Here is a 19,056-nt window from a genome sequence, read left to right on the forward strand (position 1 = left end):
TGCAAAACCAATCACTGGTCTGGCTGAGTGGAAAAAGAATAGTACTCAAAGGCTGATGAAATCCTGATTGTTCCCTGTTAGAAAACCTCACCATTATTTGGATAACCTCACAAGATGATAACTTGTTCCACTTTAGAGAGCCCTACTTAAGTGCTTTGCTGCCCCTATTTCTTGTTATTGAAGCACATGGCAATTGAATCTGGAAGCTTCCTTACAACAGGAGAAGGGAAGAGCTTCCCTAGCTCTAGGATGAGTGACTCAGGATGGGTCCCCAGCCACAAGCACTTCTGTCATTCAGTGACTCAGTATCCTCTGAGGATGCCACTAATAAAAACCAAAACACACAACCTAATTTAGCACACATTTGGTTCGTAATAAAACTCAGCTCCATCTTCTGAAGTTTATTTTTTAATGTTGACTTTTTCCCTGAGAAGAGATTCACCTATTTTTCTGAAGATAAGAGGAAACCTGCTCCCAGTGCTTCTAGGCAAAAGTTGATTCACTAAATGTACCTACAAAGTTGATCTACTTGTTTCTTTCAGCTAGTAAATCTTATTCAGGTCAGTCAGTAGCAAAGCCTGCCCTGAATTCAGCCAGCCATTTTTATTTTTAGTCATGACAAAATATCCTTCAGATTTGTTGCCACCAAGAAATTTAGTCAAGATTGGAAGCTAATGATTCTCTCTCCAGCCTAGGCAGAGTCCTTCTGCCACATCAGTCTTCAGTAGATGAACATTGGCTTCAGAGTTTTATCTGTGCACAGAGCAAGGGCTTGATCTGCAGTTTTTACACTGATAACCATGACTGGGAGAAATAGTACTATTCTGCTCACCTTCCAGATGGTTTCCCTTCATCCGATTTGATTCTGCTGGTCCCACAAATACAACGCTCTCGGCTTTCTCTCTGAAGAGATTTACACTTGATCTTTGAAGTCTTTAAACTTGAAGGAGACTTTGAGCTAGATGCAGAAGAGGTTAGTTGCAAGGCTTCTAAAAGGGTTTAGAAAGCTTTTGAGAAAAACAAAAAACTAGCAAAGATTCAGTAGTTTTCTAAAGGAAAAATTACCAACATAACTGAAGGGCAGATCCCACATACACCACGCCCTTGTACTCAAACTTCTGCCCACAAATACAAAGAAAAGAAATGTTTCCAATTGTAGGATTCTGAACCAATGGTGGGGGCGAGGGTTGACTGATCAATATATTCCACTGTATCCTATTTGTAGCAACTGGACAGAAAAGGCAAAAAGGAATAAAGTTCTGGTAGTGCACACAGGTGTTTGCTGTTTTAAGAAAGAATTTGCAAAGATCCTAATGCAAGTTATTTCCTAGTTTCCAGTTGAAAGCCCATTGGAATTAGAAGGCTTGATAATGTCAGATTGTTGAAAAAAAACCAAACATGTTTGCTACGGTGTTTGTTATTCAAATGTTAACAACTATTTATGGGATTGTTTTCTACTTCATTTTTTTGTTTACAGCTTGCTGCTGCATCCTGTGCAAATCCTGTAATTCATTGACTAAGAAAAGAATTGCATTGCTACAATTTTATGGGTGTTAGGGGACTGGTAAATGGTAAAACAGTTGGGATAAGAATCAAGGGAAACAGAAGATGAAATTTCATATATCCTTTAACCAGCCTGGTGCTAAACATGACTGTCATGTCTTTCCAGTCTACTAATTCTCATACATGTCAAGTAAACAGAAACACCAAATACTGCTACTGCATGCCAAGAATGTAGTGAGCACTGGGCTTGCTAACCCCCAGCTTCCTCTAACATCTCACACTGGAGTGCTCAGTGTCTGTGTACACAAAACAAAGGTTTTCCTATTTCTAAATAGGGACCTAAGCTACCTCAGCAGCCTTTGATTCTATTCTGGGACAACAGACTAATGCAAGCCAGGAACTTTGCTTTTGTTTATAACAAAGAAATGGCATGTTTATTCACTTGAATGCATTCAGTAAATAGGCAAACCTATACAGTTATAGTCTGACTGAGACCTAAGCACATTCTAAAATTATGCACAATAATATACTACTGCAAAACTTGTGTATTTGGGCAACAATTTAGCTACCAAAACTGAACCAACCACATTAGTGCAATACTAGAGGTTTTGAGATAACTTCAGACAAGATTCATTAAGTTGTAAATGAGGTTATGAAAAGATACAATCATCACACTTCATTTATGTATCAGTAAATACTGTTTTTAGCAAACTTCTAAAGAGCATTCTCCTTTATAATGTGTAGATTCTCAGTATTCTGAGCATCTCACTATGATTGTGTGGTTGTCATTTAAGCCCTCACAGGCTTTGTGGGAAACTGTCTCCTTTGAAATGAATATTTAGCTCTCCTGTGCTAGGATGGGATTTCTTGATTTCAAACACAGGAAGGAATCTAGGGGCAAAGGGGAAGAATATTTCTTACCACAGCAGACACATAGACAGAAACTTTTAACAGAAGATCACTGACGGAAAGTATCAATTATCCCTGAGGCTAATAAAGCCTTAAATATGCAAAATGGATAAACTTTCACCAGAGCACAAGAGACTGTGAAGGCTGTTCCTCCTGGCTCTTGGAAGCTGTGACCTGGTCCAAGGAACAAATACTAGCAGCAATGCAGAACACCCTTGTTTCTGTACTTCTCCATGTTGCAACAAGATTTGTTTGCAAGGTATTTACATGAATCTGCTCAGGTAACTGATCAGAATCAAAATTTTTTCTGACAGTTTTTTGTTTTAAGAAAACAAGGACAGGACCAGAACTCAAACCAAAAGAAAAGTTTGGATCAGTTGTTCCATCCCACATTTTCTGCATCAATCCACAGAGATAAAACACCTATGCTACACAATTAAGGAGTGCAGGAAAATAAGAGCATATCTGTAGAGTGAAATATTGTGCAGGGGGGCAAATCCCATCCTAGGTGCACTTCAGAGGTTGCATTTCAGAGAAGCACTAACCTGGTCCTATATCCTGATCCTTATTTACCAAGACTGTTTCTGGAGCATATATTTTAGCTTAATTTTTCACAGAGGACATGCAGTTTGAATACTCTGGAGCTGCTCCCCAACAGGAATTCAAGCATGAGAAGTGGGAGGTACCTGGAAATTTGCAAAGTGCCAAGCTACAGCACTCAGGTAGGCTTGTCCTTCACATGTCACAGCTGAGGAAGTAATAAATGGTGGGGAGAGAGCATGGGCATGGTTTAAACTGGCCTGACACCACAAGTGGGAAGTCAGCCTTTGATTTGTATTTGCTGGCTGAACAGTGCAAATTGCTTAAGGTATGACTGGCCCTTGCAGGGCTTTGATGCCCTTTTACTTAATATTTTTCCTTCCATAGCACAGTCAGTGGCAAGGAAAGTGTGTGTGTTGCTTGTTTGCCTCAGCAGAACAAGGATGACCCAGTTTAAACTGCTAGGGGAAGTGTTTTGAACTAACCTGGCTTACATGGCACTTAGGCAGCAAAAGGTGTCCTTGTGGGCTCCCCTCTGGGCCCTGCTCTGTGGGCTGTGTCCTCCAGAGAGATGCTGAGATGTTTTGCATAGGTCTGACTGCCTGATAAATGAACATCATAAACTGTGACTTCAGGGTTTGCAAACACAAGTTGCCTTCACACACTTGTCTGCACACAGGCTTCCTGGGTGAAGGCAAGGAAAATGTGCTCACAATCTGATTCAGAAGATGAGAAAAGTTTCCATTTCTTTTTATGTTTTTTCTTATATTTTACTACTGTCTTTATTCTTTAACTGATCCAAAGCTTTTTGATAGTTTTTGTCTGTCACTTCACTGTTTTTCTTCCAGTGGATACCTTTATGTGATAAACCAATGCTCTCATACAATACAGCTCTCTTTGGGTTGGCATCTTCTGTAAAAATATATATTCCAAGCTGATAAACAATTTAAATGAACAGATTGCAAGTAAGATTGTAAGAGAAGACCAACTGGATTGAAATATGCTGGTGAAAACCTAGCAGCAATCTCAAATGAGATGAAGGATCAATGAAGCTCAGAGCACCAGGACTGAGCTGCACACAGGGAATAGGCTGCTCCCACAAGCTGTGGTGCTCAGAAGAGAGCCCAGGAGGAAGCAGGCCACTTCATGATAATGAAGGATGGAGGGAAGAGACAGATAAAGGGTTGTAAGCACTGAAGAGAAAGGTTCTGCAAAGGGGCTGAGTAGAATTCAGGAAACAGGCAAAAACTCACAGAGTTAGACCAGCTGTCTGTCTTCGTATGTGTGCTGCCAGATGTTGAATGAGGAGGAGGTGACTCTGTGACACTGTAGTCCGTGAAATCATATCTTGAAATCTTGTAATAGAGAACATTTTCTTATGTGGAAATTAAAACTTAGAATCTCCCAGGTGGAGGTTCCGCTCATAAACTGAGTATAACCTCACATATTTAATGGCCTTCACCAGACTCTAAGCTGGTAGTGCTAAATGTGCTGTCATATAACAATCCAGCTTCATGGTAGCAGTTTTGGATCTGTACATCCCAAATAAGAAATGGGCATTCCTCAAAACTAGCATGGCAGTACATTGTGGTCTGTGCAAGCAGCCTGCCTGAACACTGCCACCCATTACAGAAACACTTGTCAATGCCCAACATCTTGTCTACAAAATGTTGACTAGCTAAGACCTGACAGGAGCTGACAAGTGCAACAGCAGCCCCAGAGTGGGAGTAAAACTCCTCTTGGAGTAAATTTAAAGAAACAGAAATTATAATCAGAAATATAGACCATAAGCAAGCCCATTAAAAATTATGTGTGCTCTGGACAAAGACACCAAGGGGAACAACCTGAGAGCAGATTTTACAGATAATTCTGGATGAAATGAGGCCTTGAGCCATGAACAAAGAAACACACTGCCTCATTTGGGTGAGTAGAGATGGTTCATTTAGGCTTCTTTTAATCAATAAGATTGAATTAACTGAATATATCATTTAATTCTTTGACCAAAATCAATCCACATGCCTTACAGAAGGGACAGTTGTGCTGTGGGTAAGGCAGATAACTTACTTCAGTGCCATCAGTATGGGAAAAGTCCTCCAGAGGGTGAAAAAAGCTTTCATGCAATAAACCTGTCAGGTATGCAAAAGCTAAAATCACTCAGTTCAATGATACCAGTGTGAAAAAAATGGCAACTAAAAATAAGATAAGCTAAGAAAGAGCAAAGCATCACATGCATGCCTTTCAAAAAATACAGTATTGAATACAAAGCTTTTAGCATAAAGATGCTGCTCACAGATCTTGTGTTAAGGTTTGGGCAACAGAACAAGTCTTAGCTTATTGGAAAGACAGCAGGATTTGTGAAATGCATAGAAACCATCACCATGGACAATCAGATGCAGTGAAGACAAAGACTTGCTACTGCCCAGCCTGCTTGGTTTCAAACACACTTACTTTTACAATCCTGAGGCACTGCCAGTCCCGACCATCCCTGCCCACCCCCAAGGGCTCCCCCTGCCTCCCCATATCCCAGTGCCCTTGGCTGGGGTGGTGGGATGCCAGGCTGAATGCCAGGCTCTGCTGCCACCACCCAGGGTGCCCCAACTCTCCCAGCCCTGGGATCCACCAAACCACACGTGGCCCTGATGGTTTTCATAGGTGAAAATTGGGGCCAAAGTTACTTTTAAAAAGGGGCATCTAGAATTTGATCAAGTGTGCTCAAAGTGCTGAATGAGTTAATGGTTTGTTGGGATGCAATAATGTCTATCAACTTTGTAATATATGCAATAAATCTTTTAAAAAGGCCCTACAAATCTGGTCTGTGGAAATTCCCTGTGAAGAAACACAGCTCAGGTGAAGCATATGATTTATAGATGACTGGACTTTAGTCAGAAAGTTGGTTTTGCCTCTGGAGCAGAAATAGAAATCTGCATGCAATGGGATAGAGCTGTTGATAGAGACAGGAGTAATTTAAATCTGTTTTAAAAGTCCAGGGTCTTACAAAAGCTCCAGGTGCTAAGAATACTTTGGGATCTAAGAAAGGAAGAGATGTCTGTTTTTGTAAGACACTTTGGTCAGATATGGACTTTAGCAACTACTGGGGGAGGGTAAAAAGGTTCAGAAAGACTGGGTGAAGATGAGTCCAGGCCCATGTAATGCAGGAAATGTAACTGAGGGGTACTAAGACAGCCTAACAGACCAGCTGAGAGCAAAGCCAACTAGCAAACACCAAAGCTGCTCTGCATGGAGCAAGAGAGGCAGGGGAAAGGGCCCAAGGACCAGACACCTCACACTGACCACCTGCACAGGGGGGTAGGATCTTCACAGCCAGTGAGGTGTCTCATCAGGGAGGTGGAAGTGAGCTTTTGGTCCATTCCTGGTCCTCACCCGAGCTGAAAGCTGAGCCGGCATGCATGTGAGCAGCTTCAAAAGGAAGCAATTTACCTTAGGCACACAATCAGTGAAGGAATTTCTAACGATTAAAAGAAAATCAGAGCTCTGCAGAACTGGCCAAGTCTCCAGATGTTCATGGAGCTTTGTACACTGTGTCTGTGGGGTTTTCCAAATTCCAAAACAATTGCATAAAATGAGTAAGAGACTAATTTGGGGTCATTTTCTGAGTGGTAAAAGGAAATGCCATTTTTCAAACCCCCTTTTCTATGAAACACAGATGCTAGCGCTTACAAGCTGTGAGCATAACTGACACAAAAAGACATAGAAGGAGAAAAGGAAGGAGCTTGTTGGATTGACTGTTCCTCTCTGCTCCCAAAACCCTATTTCTGAATCCTTCCTGCAACTTTTCAGTCATTATAAATCTTAAAAATGTCTTAGGAGTTTAACAATCCTTTTGCAATGCTTCCCCACCACAAGAGAATGCTCATTCTTTCAGCAATGTATTTTTAGGCTGCATAAAACTGATCCTATTCTACTGGTAAAGTTTTCTTGCAATTTATCGAAATTCTCATTTAAAAAAAGACAGGGAGCTTTTATTAGTTCAAAGTTCTCATGAATTCCTACACCAGTTGTGTTTCACAAACCAGAGTACAATGCAGTAGCCAGACATGCACACTACATTCCAATAACATGGTGTCAAACAAAGTATTCAATCAGAAGTCAAAATAATTTAACAAATACCTCCAATCTGACTCAGACCTCGCCAAACTAGGGCTTGTATGAGAGGGAAAGCTTTCTGGCACAGTGATTGTGGAAAAAAAAAAAAAACTGTTTCCCTATAGTAAATTTAGAAGTGCAGTAGCTTGGAATAGAGTTACAGAGCTCCCACACTGGAATCTATATCTTAGAATCTACAGCAAAATAATTTAGGCTAATTTCTGTGTGAGCTGATACTGCATAGTCAAGTGAATTCAGGTGAAATCCTTTGCAAAGTTGAGTTTCAGAGCAACCATGGGAAGGTGCAAGCTGGAGCAGAGATTAGGAGGGTGACAGAAGTGATCCCCCAGCAGTCCCCAGGATGCTGCAGGCTGTCTGGCAGGATGTCTCCCAGCTGGGTGTGGCAAGCTGCAACAGGAATGCTGCCCAAGGGACGCTGTGCTGTTCTACCAGCAAGGTGGGAAGTGTTTTTGCCTTTTCTGACAGAAGCCGCTGTCCCTGGCCATGGATGAAGGTGAGGTGGGGAGAGCTGCTGGTCTCTAGAAACTGACCATGTCCAAGGTACATGCTTTCTGCCTGAAAACTTCCTCCTACCTTTTTTCTATGTGATGGGACAGGCAGCCACAGCTCCCATGTAGGCTCTAACACGTACTTATCTGGCAGAAAGTCCCTCTTATGTTGGTTTGTCACAGTGCTAACCTTGACGGCACATCAGTTTTCATGAATGTCTGTGTGAATCTCCAAGACCAGCACAACTTCATCTTGGACATGACCTGTCTCAAAGCCAAACATCTTTTACCTGCTCTCCTCCTTATTCGGGGTTTATTGGTTTTTTGGTTTTTTGGTTGTTTTTTTTTTTTTTGACACAAAGGTGAAACTAGAAAGTTTTTCTTTGTGTAGTGTATGTATTCTTAAACTTGCTTTTTTATCTGTTGGCCGTGACACCTTAAAAAATGAGAGTTGCAAACTCCTGATTATTTCTGCTATCAAGGGCTGGTCTCCCATATCTCTGCTGAAGCTCCCAAACCAATATCAGGGTTCTGCCTGTGACAGAAAAGCAGAATACTGTATTTGCCTTCTTTATGGCTGTGACTTACTTGTTGGTACATTTCTTTCTGCAACGTGAAAGAAATCTACAAGATTTGATTTTCGTTCGCTGCGTTTCTTGGGCTGTTAGCTACTACAGGGTCAGCACAAAATTATGAATAAGACATGTCGACAAAGCCTGAACACTTTAAATCTGCTTTGCAGAAATGTAAAGGACTGGAAAACTATACAAAAGAAGGCTACTTTCATTTGCAGTGATGTCTCAGTGAGCGGTTGCTGCAAGATGTGTTTAGCAAAGGCACGCGGATAAGGCTGAGGAGAGCTCGTACACAAGTTTGCTACACATGGACCTAAGAGCCGCCTGTCCGCAGCAGAGCCCTGCAGGTACGTGTTCTTCAGCCACCTCGGGCAGCCCCCTGGCCGGGTGGCGGAGCTTTGCACGGCTCTGCGCTGCCGGGCACGGCAGCGGAGCCGCCCCAGGCCGGGGCGAGCCTCGGCTGCCCCTCAGCGCCCGCGCTCCTTTCACTCCGCATTCCAACGCGGCTTTCCGCGCCCCGAGCAGCCGGACACGGGTCCAGGGCCCCGGGGCCGCCGTACCGGGGCAGCAGCGGGACGGGCCGTGCCGGGTCTGGAGCCGGGAGCGCTGCCCTCGGCCCGGCCGGGGCGGGGAGCGGCGCGGCCCCGGCTCCGCCCCTGCTCCTGCCCCGCCTGGACGGGACGGGGCGGCCCCGGCAGGAGCGTGCGGCGGCGGCGGGAGCTTTCCTTGTGCTCCTCCTGCGTTGCCGGCTCCCCGCGGCGGCTATGCGCTGCCGGGACCGCCCGGCCGAGCGGCGCTGAGGAAGGGGGCGGGCGGACAAAGGCTGCGGGCTGCTGCCGGCGCTGGGACGATGGAGCGGCGCGTCGGCTGAGCCGAGCCGAGCCGAGCCGGGCCGGACGGGAGCGGCACATGGTGCGCGGCTGGTGCCCGGCGCTGCGCACCCGCGGGCGGGCCGAGGGGCCACCATGGATAACTTCTTGGCGGAGGTGAGCGCGGGCAGGCGGGGTCCTCCTCCTCCTCCAGCGTGGGGTGCCTTTTGTGGGGCAGGATACCGGCAGCAAAGCGGCGGGAGGCTCGCGAAAAGTGTTCGTTCCCTCGAATAGCTCGGTTTTCCCGGTGTTCACAGGAGCAGCGGCCGGGGAGCGGGAGGCAGGCGGAGAGGGAGGGAGCTGCGCTCCCCAAATTCCCGGCCTCTGCGGCCGTGGCCGGGGCGGAACTCGGAGCCGCCGAGCTGGAGCGGAGCTGCCGCGGGCTGCCCGCAGCTGGGCGGGCTCTGGGCGCTGCTCGGGCTCCTCGGAGCGCCGGGGGACGGAGGCTCCGAGGCTCCGGTGCCGCCGCTCTGCCGCCAGCCCCGCGCCCGCCGGCGGCACCGAGCCCGCGGTGTGGTGCGGTGCGGACCCTGCTCCGCTCCCTGCTGCCTCCGAAGCCGTGCCGAGGTGGGAGTGGGGAGCCCCTCCTCGGGGGTTCCCTGTGCGCTTTGTCCGCCTTGCACGGGCACCAGAGGCTTCAAACTGTGGAGGTTTCAGAGGCAGGGCTGCCGCTGGGCATCCTTTCTAAAGGTTTGTTTATTGAATGTATATTATTAAGTACAGAAGAAATCTTTAATGCAAAATGCAAAGGAGAGAGGCTGAAGTCCTGAAAGTCGTTTGAGCTTTACCGTGTTCTTGTGGATCTTAACAACTTAAGTATGTTGAGCAAGGAAACCAAATCAAAGGTGCTTTGCAATTGACTCGGGATATTTGGTCAAACTCAGAACCTGGGTGCTCTTCTAGTCCAAGCTAGCTGAATTTTGTCCAACAATATTTTACCGGATCAGTTTATCCCGCCTGGTGTCGACACAGCCTTATGAACATAAAGTGTGCAGGATCAATGTCTGCTCTGTGTATATGTTGTGCTTGTAGTCTGCTGGCAAAGCCTGTGACTGGGTTGTGACTTCTGGTGCCTGCCTGCACACTTGCTTTAATTGCACCTCCTGCCGAAGCAGTTGCTGTCAGGGTTGTAAATACAGGCCAGGCATATGTTTTACAGGGCTGTGATTAATCTGCAAAACTGTCCTTTGCCCTCGTGGAACAACGTCCCTCGTGTTCTTGGTGCTGCTGTTGATGCTTCCACAAGAAAAAATAGGTGATCTGTTTACCAAAATAGTAATTAGTCAAATAAAAGAAGGCCATACACTTTATTGCTTGTTGGCTTTTCATTTGTCAGACAACAAAAGTTCTGTCAAGTGCAATAAGAGGGAAGAAATGCAGGATTAGCTTTGATGAAGTCTGAGTTAAGTAGTAATACTGCCTTTTTTTTTTTTCTTTAGAGGATGTAGCCCTCACCTTTCAAAAGCTTGTAAGCCATGAGCAATATGGTAGTATTAACCTAGCCTTGCAAAATTAGTCTGAAGAGTCATCCGCCCCAACACAAAGCACTGCAGTGTGCCCTACATAAAGGTGAAGAAGAGTGTTCTTGGTTGTGACTCCCCTATTAGGCAAAATTACTTGCTCCAGGGAAAATACAAGTAAATTTTGCCAGTCTGTGTTAGCATTTCAGCATGTATTTATGTTAATCTGTGGTTGCTTCATGTGGACTTTGATCTTTCTTAAGAACTTTGACTCCCTTTCAACATGTTGATATTACTTTAAAAGATCAGTAAATATAGCACCTTGACTTTAATCTGCATCCAAAGTCCCACCCACAAGTATAAACATTTTCCTTCCCTCACTCTGGAGCAGAGCGTATGTAAATGGAAAATAGGGAGAATGAGGCACAATAGCAGAAATGCACTGAATTTGACCCAGCTACCACGGAAGAATGTCTCTTGAAGGCACTGGATTGAGCCACTAGGTAATTTAATTTGTGCGAGGCAGACATCCTGCAGCTGCTCTTTACAAAAATATTTGCTGACTTATCTAAGGGAATTACTGTACTGTTAAAATAAGTTACAGTGTGAGGAAGAAGGAGGAAGCTCGATGAAAGGCACAGGTGAAAAGCCCAGTCTGCTTCTTTGTCAGTGATGTAAGCATGCTGATACGATTATATTTTGGGAGAAAATCTGATATTGGGAAGGGTAAACACTGGCACTTCAGAGGGGTCATTTATCAGCATTACCAAGAAGCTCCTGTTCTCACTGGAGGCAGAAGTGTCTTCAGTCTGGCTGTTGCAGAAAATATTGTATAACTTAAAGGTGTTAAGAGGGAAAACCAAACCCCTGCATTATTATTTCTCCATATTTTTTCCATAGCTAAATATGACATGCATCAGCATAGGGTGATGCTTACTGGAAAAAAGTGAGGCAACTGAGTAAGACACCTCCAGAGAGCAGGAGGTGCATCACACAGGAGGTACTCCTGTTGGGACTTGCTGCCTTAAGTGAGGTGTGGGATAATGCCAGGCTCCTGCCAATCATCTGACACTGCCATCATTTGTGACTTAGCAGCTCTTTGACTTCTCCATCTTGCTGCCCAGTTTCCTTTCTTTACTCTTTCTTAGTATTCTTAGCTTTTATTGTTAAAGGACAACAAGTGGTTGTACTTGTCTCCTGGGAAGCCTTGATTTCCATCCCTGTCCCAATTTTCTAGCTCAGCCAATTGAAAAAAACCCATGTCTCTAAGTAAAAATAGGCTAGTAAAGTTTGTCCTGTAACTGACTCCCCAACATGCTTTAATTGCTGCAAGGTATTAACGTAAGAAAAAAATTGTATTCTAAAGACAGAGGAAAAGTGTTTTCTGAGGCTTTTTTAAAGGCTGTTGATTGGTCTATGCTACCTTACAGTCTTTGAAGGAAAGTTGGAAGTATAATTTAAGGTTTTTTATTTGTTTTTGTAGTTGTATTTGCTTGTCTGAATAATTAAAGCCCATAGAAATCCTGTACGAATATGTACAATAGAACCATTTCTCTGTGTTACTTAAAACAGCCTGAAAAAAAATTGTTCCCATATGTTTTACCAACAGCCAGAGTGCTCTCAAGGGAACAGGCTCCTGTGGTAGCTGAGGTCAGACTTTTTTCCAGTGAGAATGCATCCCTGCTAAAAGGGGACGTATGCCATGAGGGAAGGAAGAAGGTAATTTCCAGATGAGGCAGAAGACAAGGAGAGGGGAGCTCAAACTGCCCCTTCAGCATCTGAAGTTCTCAAGCAGGGCTTATCAGGGCAGCAAGGGAAGAGGATGCAGAAGTCAGGTTTATCTTCTTCCTCGTACACGGTAGTCACTTTCACCGATATATACAGGATGTTGTACTGAACCGTGGTTGCTGTCCTTGTCACAGAAGAAGTATGGCATTTGCTGACCCAGTGGAGGTCAGAAAGGGCTTGAGGTTGGGAGAAACTTCTGTAGATCGTCTTGTCCAAACCTGCCCTCCAGGTTGGTGCTCATCTCCTGGGGAACTCACTTGCAGCATGGTGTGCTGTGATGCTGTGCAGGGATTGTTTGGATTCAGCTGTTGGATTCCTCCCATCCTTGCAGCTGTGAGGAGAAGGGAGGAGAACAGCTGTGTGTCCTGCCTCCTGTGTGGCATATCTGGGTAGATGATGCTGAAGAAGATCACTATAAAAGCATCACCATCATAGAGGTCCTGCTGATGTTTCTCCAACACTGCACAGGAGTTTATTTGGAACTGCGGGGTACGCTCCCCATGTCCTTTGAGGAACAGCAGATACTTTGTGCCTATCATGCTGTAATTTGTAGCATTACCACTGTACCTCGAGTTCAGAATGGTTTCCCTCATTTCTGCTCTCCACAGTTGGACATAGTTACCTGTGTACTCTGTTTTAAGGAGAGGGCTCCCAGCATATATTCTGAGGAAGCAAGTGTTGAACCTCCCTCTGTGAGAGGAATATGGAACAAAAATCTATCTTCAGGAAACTGTCAGAGGAGGTATCTGCTTGAACCTGGAAACTCTTAATTCAGTCACACAGCTTGCAGCAAGCTTTTCCTTGATGCTCCCTTGTTGCAACATTTTGCAGATCACAGCCTCACAGCATGAGTCCTTTGAGGGGTTCATCATCTGCAGACAGGTGGCCTTGGCAGCACCAAGGTTATTGACCTAAATGTGATGTAAATAAATACCTTCATCGATATACATGGATTCTGGCACTGCTGTGCAGCACAGTGTATGCATTTGGGATGACCTTTGAAGTCTCTCCAGTTTTCATCTACAGGTGTTTTGATGATAACAATCATGGGTCTGATGTTCCACCTTTTGGTATTTGCTTTGCTGTCTGAAGGACAGCACAGTTACTCTTTAGACTGGTGGGGCAAAACCATCATCCTGTGAGTGATGGCATAAAGGTATTTCTGGAGACCCTCTGAGTGCTAAAACCATGCCAAGCAGGAACAGTGGCTCTTTTGACTGTTGACATTGGCTGTGTTCTCTGAATTTTCTGAGCTGTGACATCTCATATTTAGGTTTTTTATGAAAGCTGATGGTTGTTTTGTGTACAGTTATTTTTAGTTTAATTAGAGAGCACTGTGTTTTGAATAGAAGATGTTTCAAGGGGGCTTAGCACTAACTTATCAAGTCAGAAAGATAAAGTTTTTTCAGGGTTGTTTCTCCAAGTTAGAAATCACATTCAGCTCATCAGTATCATGTAATGGTTTCTGCCCACCACTGATACTTCACATGTGCCTTTCATAAGACAAATTTGTGAGACTGAAACATTGTAGTCGCTGGGCAGGAGCCTTCAACCCTGCTGGAAGTGCACATATTGTAAAATGACACAAAAGTTCTCTTAAAGCTGCAAAATACGTAAGTTTTGAAGTTGGCAATTGTGGCTCTACATTCTGCAGGGTCTGCTTGTGGTTTTTTTTTGCTATATTCAGTCAGTCTCCAACCAAAGAAAAGCTGTGAAACCCACTATTACGGAAGACTTGGCTGCTTCTGAGTCTGGGATTTTTTTTTTTTTTTAACATTCTGGTGACACCTCACTGAAATGTTAACTTTTTTTTTTTTTTTGTCTTTTCCCTAATTGTATGTTTGTGTTAGCACTTTGTGTGTAAGCTATTTTGCTCTAGCAAGATGTTCTTTATGAATGTTTTTATTCAGTGAGTACTGTGTATGGGTGATATTCACAGTTGTGAACCTCTTCAGGTTTTTTTGGGTTTTTTTTTTGTTTCAGAGCTGTCACACAGCTTGCTGGCTGGTAAAAGGGAATACTGTTTGAAAGCATGACTAGTCCCAACTTATTTTTGAGGCCAAGTGGCATGGGCTTTTATGAGAAACGTTCCACATTTTTTTTCCATGATTCTGTGATGGCAGGAGAGGACACTTTGGGGGAGAGAGGGAAGCAAAAAGAAAGGGTAGCTTGAGCTTTCAGTGTTGTGTGGGGAGTTAGAAGGAAAAGTTTGGGGCCCCTTAATTATGCATGGTTGTACCACAATGCTCTGGTGATTTCTGCTGAATCTTCATTTTCAGCGTGGTAAGATCAATATAGTCTCATGAATCTGTTTTTTGACTTTAGAAAATAGCTGAAGAAAAGCTGTAGGCCCCTGGCTCTGTGTGGTGGAGCATATGTGTGAATATCTATATACAGTGTCACTGTGCTAACCAACCTCTAGCAAGTAAATAATGTCCCTCCTTCTTTTTTTCTTTCAGTATGGATTTTTGATTAGTATTGGTGGTACTTTTAAAAAAAAATTCTCTTGGACTGGTGCAGAGCCAGTGGAAGGTGCAGCAGCCTCCAGCCAAGAGCAGGAGCAGCAGCTCCACCCCTGGAGCTTCTGGCATGTTGACTGCAGTGCAGTGGCAGTTCTGAAGGGAAGCGTGTCCTCTGGGTAGTTTGATCTCACCAACCTTTCTGGCTGCAGGGCCAGTATTTTTCCTTAATGAATCGCCATCTCCAGATGTGGTCAGAGCCAGGAACATAGTTTTGGGTGGAGTATGGGTAGAAGGGCAGGAGGTAAAAGTCACTCTGAATTAAGACTTTTGCTGAGAGGGAAAAAAAAAAAATTATCAGCCTTAAGTCACTAATTGGGGCAACTTTACAAGTTTTGTGATGTGACCTCAAAACTCGCTAGATTGATTACTACTTCAGGCTTGTATCAGAGGGTCATGGCTTAGGCGTTCTCATTTCTCTTGGTTTTTCCTGTTACTTATCATTATATGACATTTTAAACCATTAGTGAGGCATAAATGAGGATGATTTGGGATTGGGACCATAGATAATGGTAAAATACTGGGTTTAGGTATTGGTTCAAATTTTGCATGGTGGCTTTTTTCTTCTCTAATTATTTAGGATTTTCTAAGATGTCCTGTGTCTGAAATATGAGCATTATCCATTTGCCGTATTTACTGTAATGCAACTTTGTACTGGACAGCCCCTTAAGAAAGTTTAAGTGGATTATCCTTTTCTTAAGAAGTCTGTTAAATAGCTCAAACACTCCATTCTTACAAAGGCAGAACTTTTCAAAGTTTGGATAAAGAATGGGAGCTGATATTGACTATGCTCCAGATCTGCCTTTGTGAAGTAAACTATATCCATGCTAATGAAGAAACTACAGCTTTGCTGTGTGGAAAATATGAGTATTATATTGGGAAAATATTCTGGGAAAGATGCATTAGAAGAGAAGGAATGAGTAAAGATTGCTTGTATTTCTAAATGTTCTTGTAAGAAGAAGGGGGATGTTGTGGGAGAATATACTGTCCATTCTAGACTCATTTCTGCAGAGCTGATGATCAATACTGTCATCTCAGGTAGGTTCAAGTATCATTTGTGCTTGTTCCTGATAGCCTGAGCCAGGACAGCCAATATAGGATGTGTGCAAGGTGTTGTTCTGTGGGCATTGTGGCTGGATGGACACTTTCTCACTGCAGAGCAGTGACTGACTGGGGAAGGCTGCTGAGTTGATTCAGCTGTAAATGCGTCATACCCGTGCTTGTTTTACTCATAAATGTAAATACTTGCTCTGTATTTAGCTGCTGTTTTCCTTTGGACCAAGTGACCTTTTTCAGTCCAGCCCGTGAAAGCCTTTTTATTTGATATAAAGTTTAGGAAGTTTGGTTTGGTTTTGGTTTTTTTTTTTTTTTTTTATTGAAATTGCAAACATGAATGATGTTGGAGTACCTTAATAACATATGGGGATTTTTTTGTTGAATAGGTTACTAGGAACAGACACAATTTTTGTTCACATTGAAAGCATGGCAGAAATTGGGGTGTATTTTGTTTTGCTGGCCAAAGTTAACATTTCTGTTTTCTGTAGGCTCTTCTGTAGAGGGGTTTAACATAAATTTTCCATGTGAGATCTTGTAGCTTTTGCTAGTGTGCAGTTGTGCTTAGGTATTTTTTCATCAAGGGTTTGTTTCAGTCAGTAACTGGAAAAAAAAACAAGGCACTCTTCAGTCTTTTTAAGGCTTGAGGAAATCTCTGCAGTTTATCTTGGTGTATAGAAGGAAGTCTTCAAAAGAGAAAGGTACCTGGTCTCTTGTAGGGTTTGCAAAACTTGCATTGAAAATTCAGATGCAATATACCTTAAGCTGGATTTCTTTTGTGTTTCAATGACTCTGTCCCCAGTGGGTAAATGTAAGCATATTGGAGCAGAGCCTAAATATGGGAGTCTGTGCAATATCTTTTACTCCTTCTAGGATTAATGGCATACTGCAGGAAGACTTTCTAGAGGATAGATTTTACTTCTGTACAATCCAGTGTCCTGCCAGACTTTAGAGTTGAATAGGCTTCCTGTATTTGTATGTTAATACATTATAGCAGATATATACATTGTTTCAATGAGGCACGTTGCCTGGTTTATGGTATCAGACTTTCTTCTCTTTGGGAGTATATTGTCTTCATTTTGCAGCAAGCTTCACTAGGCTTTTGACTTAATGCTAAGCTAATGTGAATGTTCAAGAAATCAATATTCTTTTTAATCCATCTCTTATATGGAGTAAATGTTTCTATGATATTTTTGGCTTGTTCCAAACGAGGGAAGGAGGAAGAAATAGAGGGTAGCTCAGCAGCAGATTTCAGGGAGCAAGCTGTGTCTTCACATGGGCTCCTGGCTGGTGGTGTGCACAGGGTGAAGGGCTGTGTTGGAGGACTCAGGAAATAAAAGATTAACTGCCCTTTGATGTATTAGTATTGCCTTTTCCTATATATTCTTGGGAAACTATTCATAATCCTTCATTATAGGTCAGTGGTACAAGCATGTGCTAATACAAGTCTCTTTTGTTTTGAAGAATGCTCTTAAGGGCATTGCTGTAAGGACACCTTAGCAGAGGAAAACGTTTGGTTCTTGCTTTTTTCCCTGGAGGGCAAAACTATATTCACATTCTGAGCAGGTTTAGCAGAGGGCATTTTGTCATGGCACATCTGGCTCTGTACTGGCGTTGTCCTTAAAAGTATCGAGGGTCTTCTGGGTCGTGTTCTCTGTTCTTGATTTCTTGGCATGGTAATGCTGGCAGAGAGACACCTGCTACCCAAGTCTGCTATCATGGTTTCAAAGTCAGGACTGGTGCCTGTAGCACAGCCTCAGGTGGAGAAAGACCTAAGGCTTAAGGGCTGCTGAGTACCAGCTCTCAGCTGGAATTGCAAAGCAGAGTATTACTGAAGGTTGTCATCAGAGTTAACACCCCAAATCCCTTGGCCCTCTTTCTCTTACAGGCTTTCAGAAGGTTTTAGAAAACTACTTTTGATGAACTTTCCAGCATCTGGAGAAAACATTTCTGTAGTTCTTGAAATGATTGTGAACTGTGAAAGTGGTGCTACTGGCAAAGCCTTGTGTAGTTTTGGTGTTGCTTATGCCTGTTGATCTTTCTGAGAGAAGTGCAGGACTTCTCTGAAAGATTCTCATGCCTTCTCTTTTGCATTCAGCCAAACTGGCCCTGGATTTGGGGATGGGAGATAAGAAAAGTTTATTCCTTGTTTTAAAAAAAGTATTGATGTTTATAGCATTATCGGAAATGGATTATTTGTTCTTATTTTAGTTGCTGTTGTTTAGAGTGACATTAAAATATTTTCTCAGAATAAGTTAAATATATTTGTTAAGAGAATGGGATTGTTTTTCTTATGAAGTTGTTTATCTTGAGGAGAAGTCAAATCCTTTTGTTTAATGTACCCATCTGATTACAGAGCCAGTGGACATCATTTCTATTTGACCATTTTAGTGGATCAAACCCAGCTTTGTGTCTTGGTTAGGTTATATTTTTATTTGCTTCAGAAAGGAGCCAAGTTGGCGGGACACAAGTCACGTCAGGAGTCACACTGGAGTTCATGTCAGGACAAGGAGTAGATGCTCATTCTGTAGGTCAGACTTCTCGCTTTGTTGGTTGTCTTCTTGGATCTCTTCCCCTTATTAAATATAGACTAGGTTTGTGATTAGGGTTTATCCCCTCATTACAGCTTTCTGGTGATGGGTACGATGAATAGGTTTCTTTGGTGTGTCCAATCAATTAGTATATTCCCCAGAAGAAAATAAGAGCAGCGTTTACAGCAGGGCTTTGAAGGGTGGCATTTCCTGCTGCCTTTCAGACTGTGTACCAGGAGGAGTGTCCCATGAAGTGAGCTCTTTGTTCTTGAAACTCCAGTCGGATTCTGCCGTGTGATACTTGATAAGCTGTTTCAAGGAATAAACATACATGGCAAATTTATGCTAGCAAATGTAATTTGTGCAGCAGCCCCTTTTTTTCTTCCTTACAATAACATTTTCTAATAATTTGCACACCAAATTTAAGAAGTTTTAACAGATGATAGATGGGATTTTGTTGTTTTTGCAGCTCTTAAGGCAAAAGGCTGATTATCTGTTTTGTGTTAATAAAGAGTCTCTACTCCAAATTTCTGTTCCTATCACACCATTTCTGCCATCATTTTGCCTTGCTGATCCAGTACCTTAAATTACTGGGTCTCTGGTGTAGTAGTTCATATTCCAGATTTTTGTGCAGAAGCCCATAAATAAAATTAATTGCAATGTGATGAAATAGTTGTATTAAACTTTTACTGTGTA

General features: G+C 43.2%; 1 protein-coding gene across 1 annotated transcript in view; it reads left to right on the top strand.

Moving 5' to 3' along the window:
- The first annotated feature begins 9,034 nt into the window (after window positions 1-9,034).
- MYO10 (myosin X) overlaps window positions 9,035-19,056 on the top strand; it is a 159,469-nt gene continuing 149,447 nt past the window's right edge. The window contains 2 exon segments of the mRNA XM_079300601.1: window positions 9,035-9,100; window positions 9,103-9,126. Of these exon segments, the coding sequence (XP_079156727.1) occupies window positions 9,050-9,100; window positions 9,103-9,126 (75 nt within the window). The 5' untranslated portion in view covers window positions 9,035-9,049.

Source organism: Erithacus rubecula (assembly GCF_903797595.1).
Source record: "Erithacus rubecula genome assembly, chromosome: 3".
Classification (NCBI taxonomy): Eukaryota; Metazoa; Chordata; class Aves; order Passeriformes; family Muscicapidae; genus Erithacus; species Erithacus rubecula.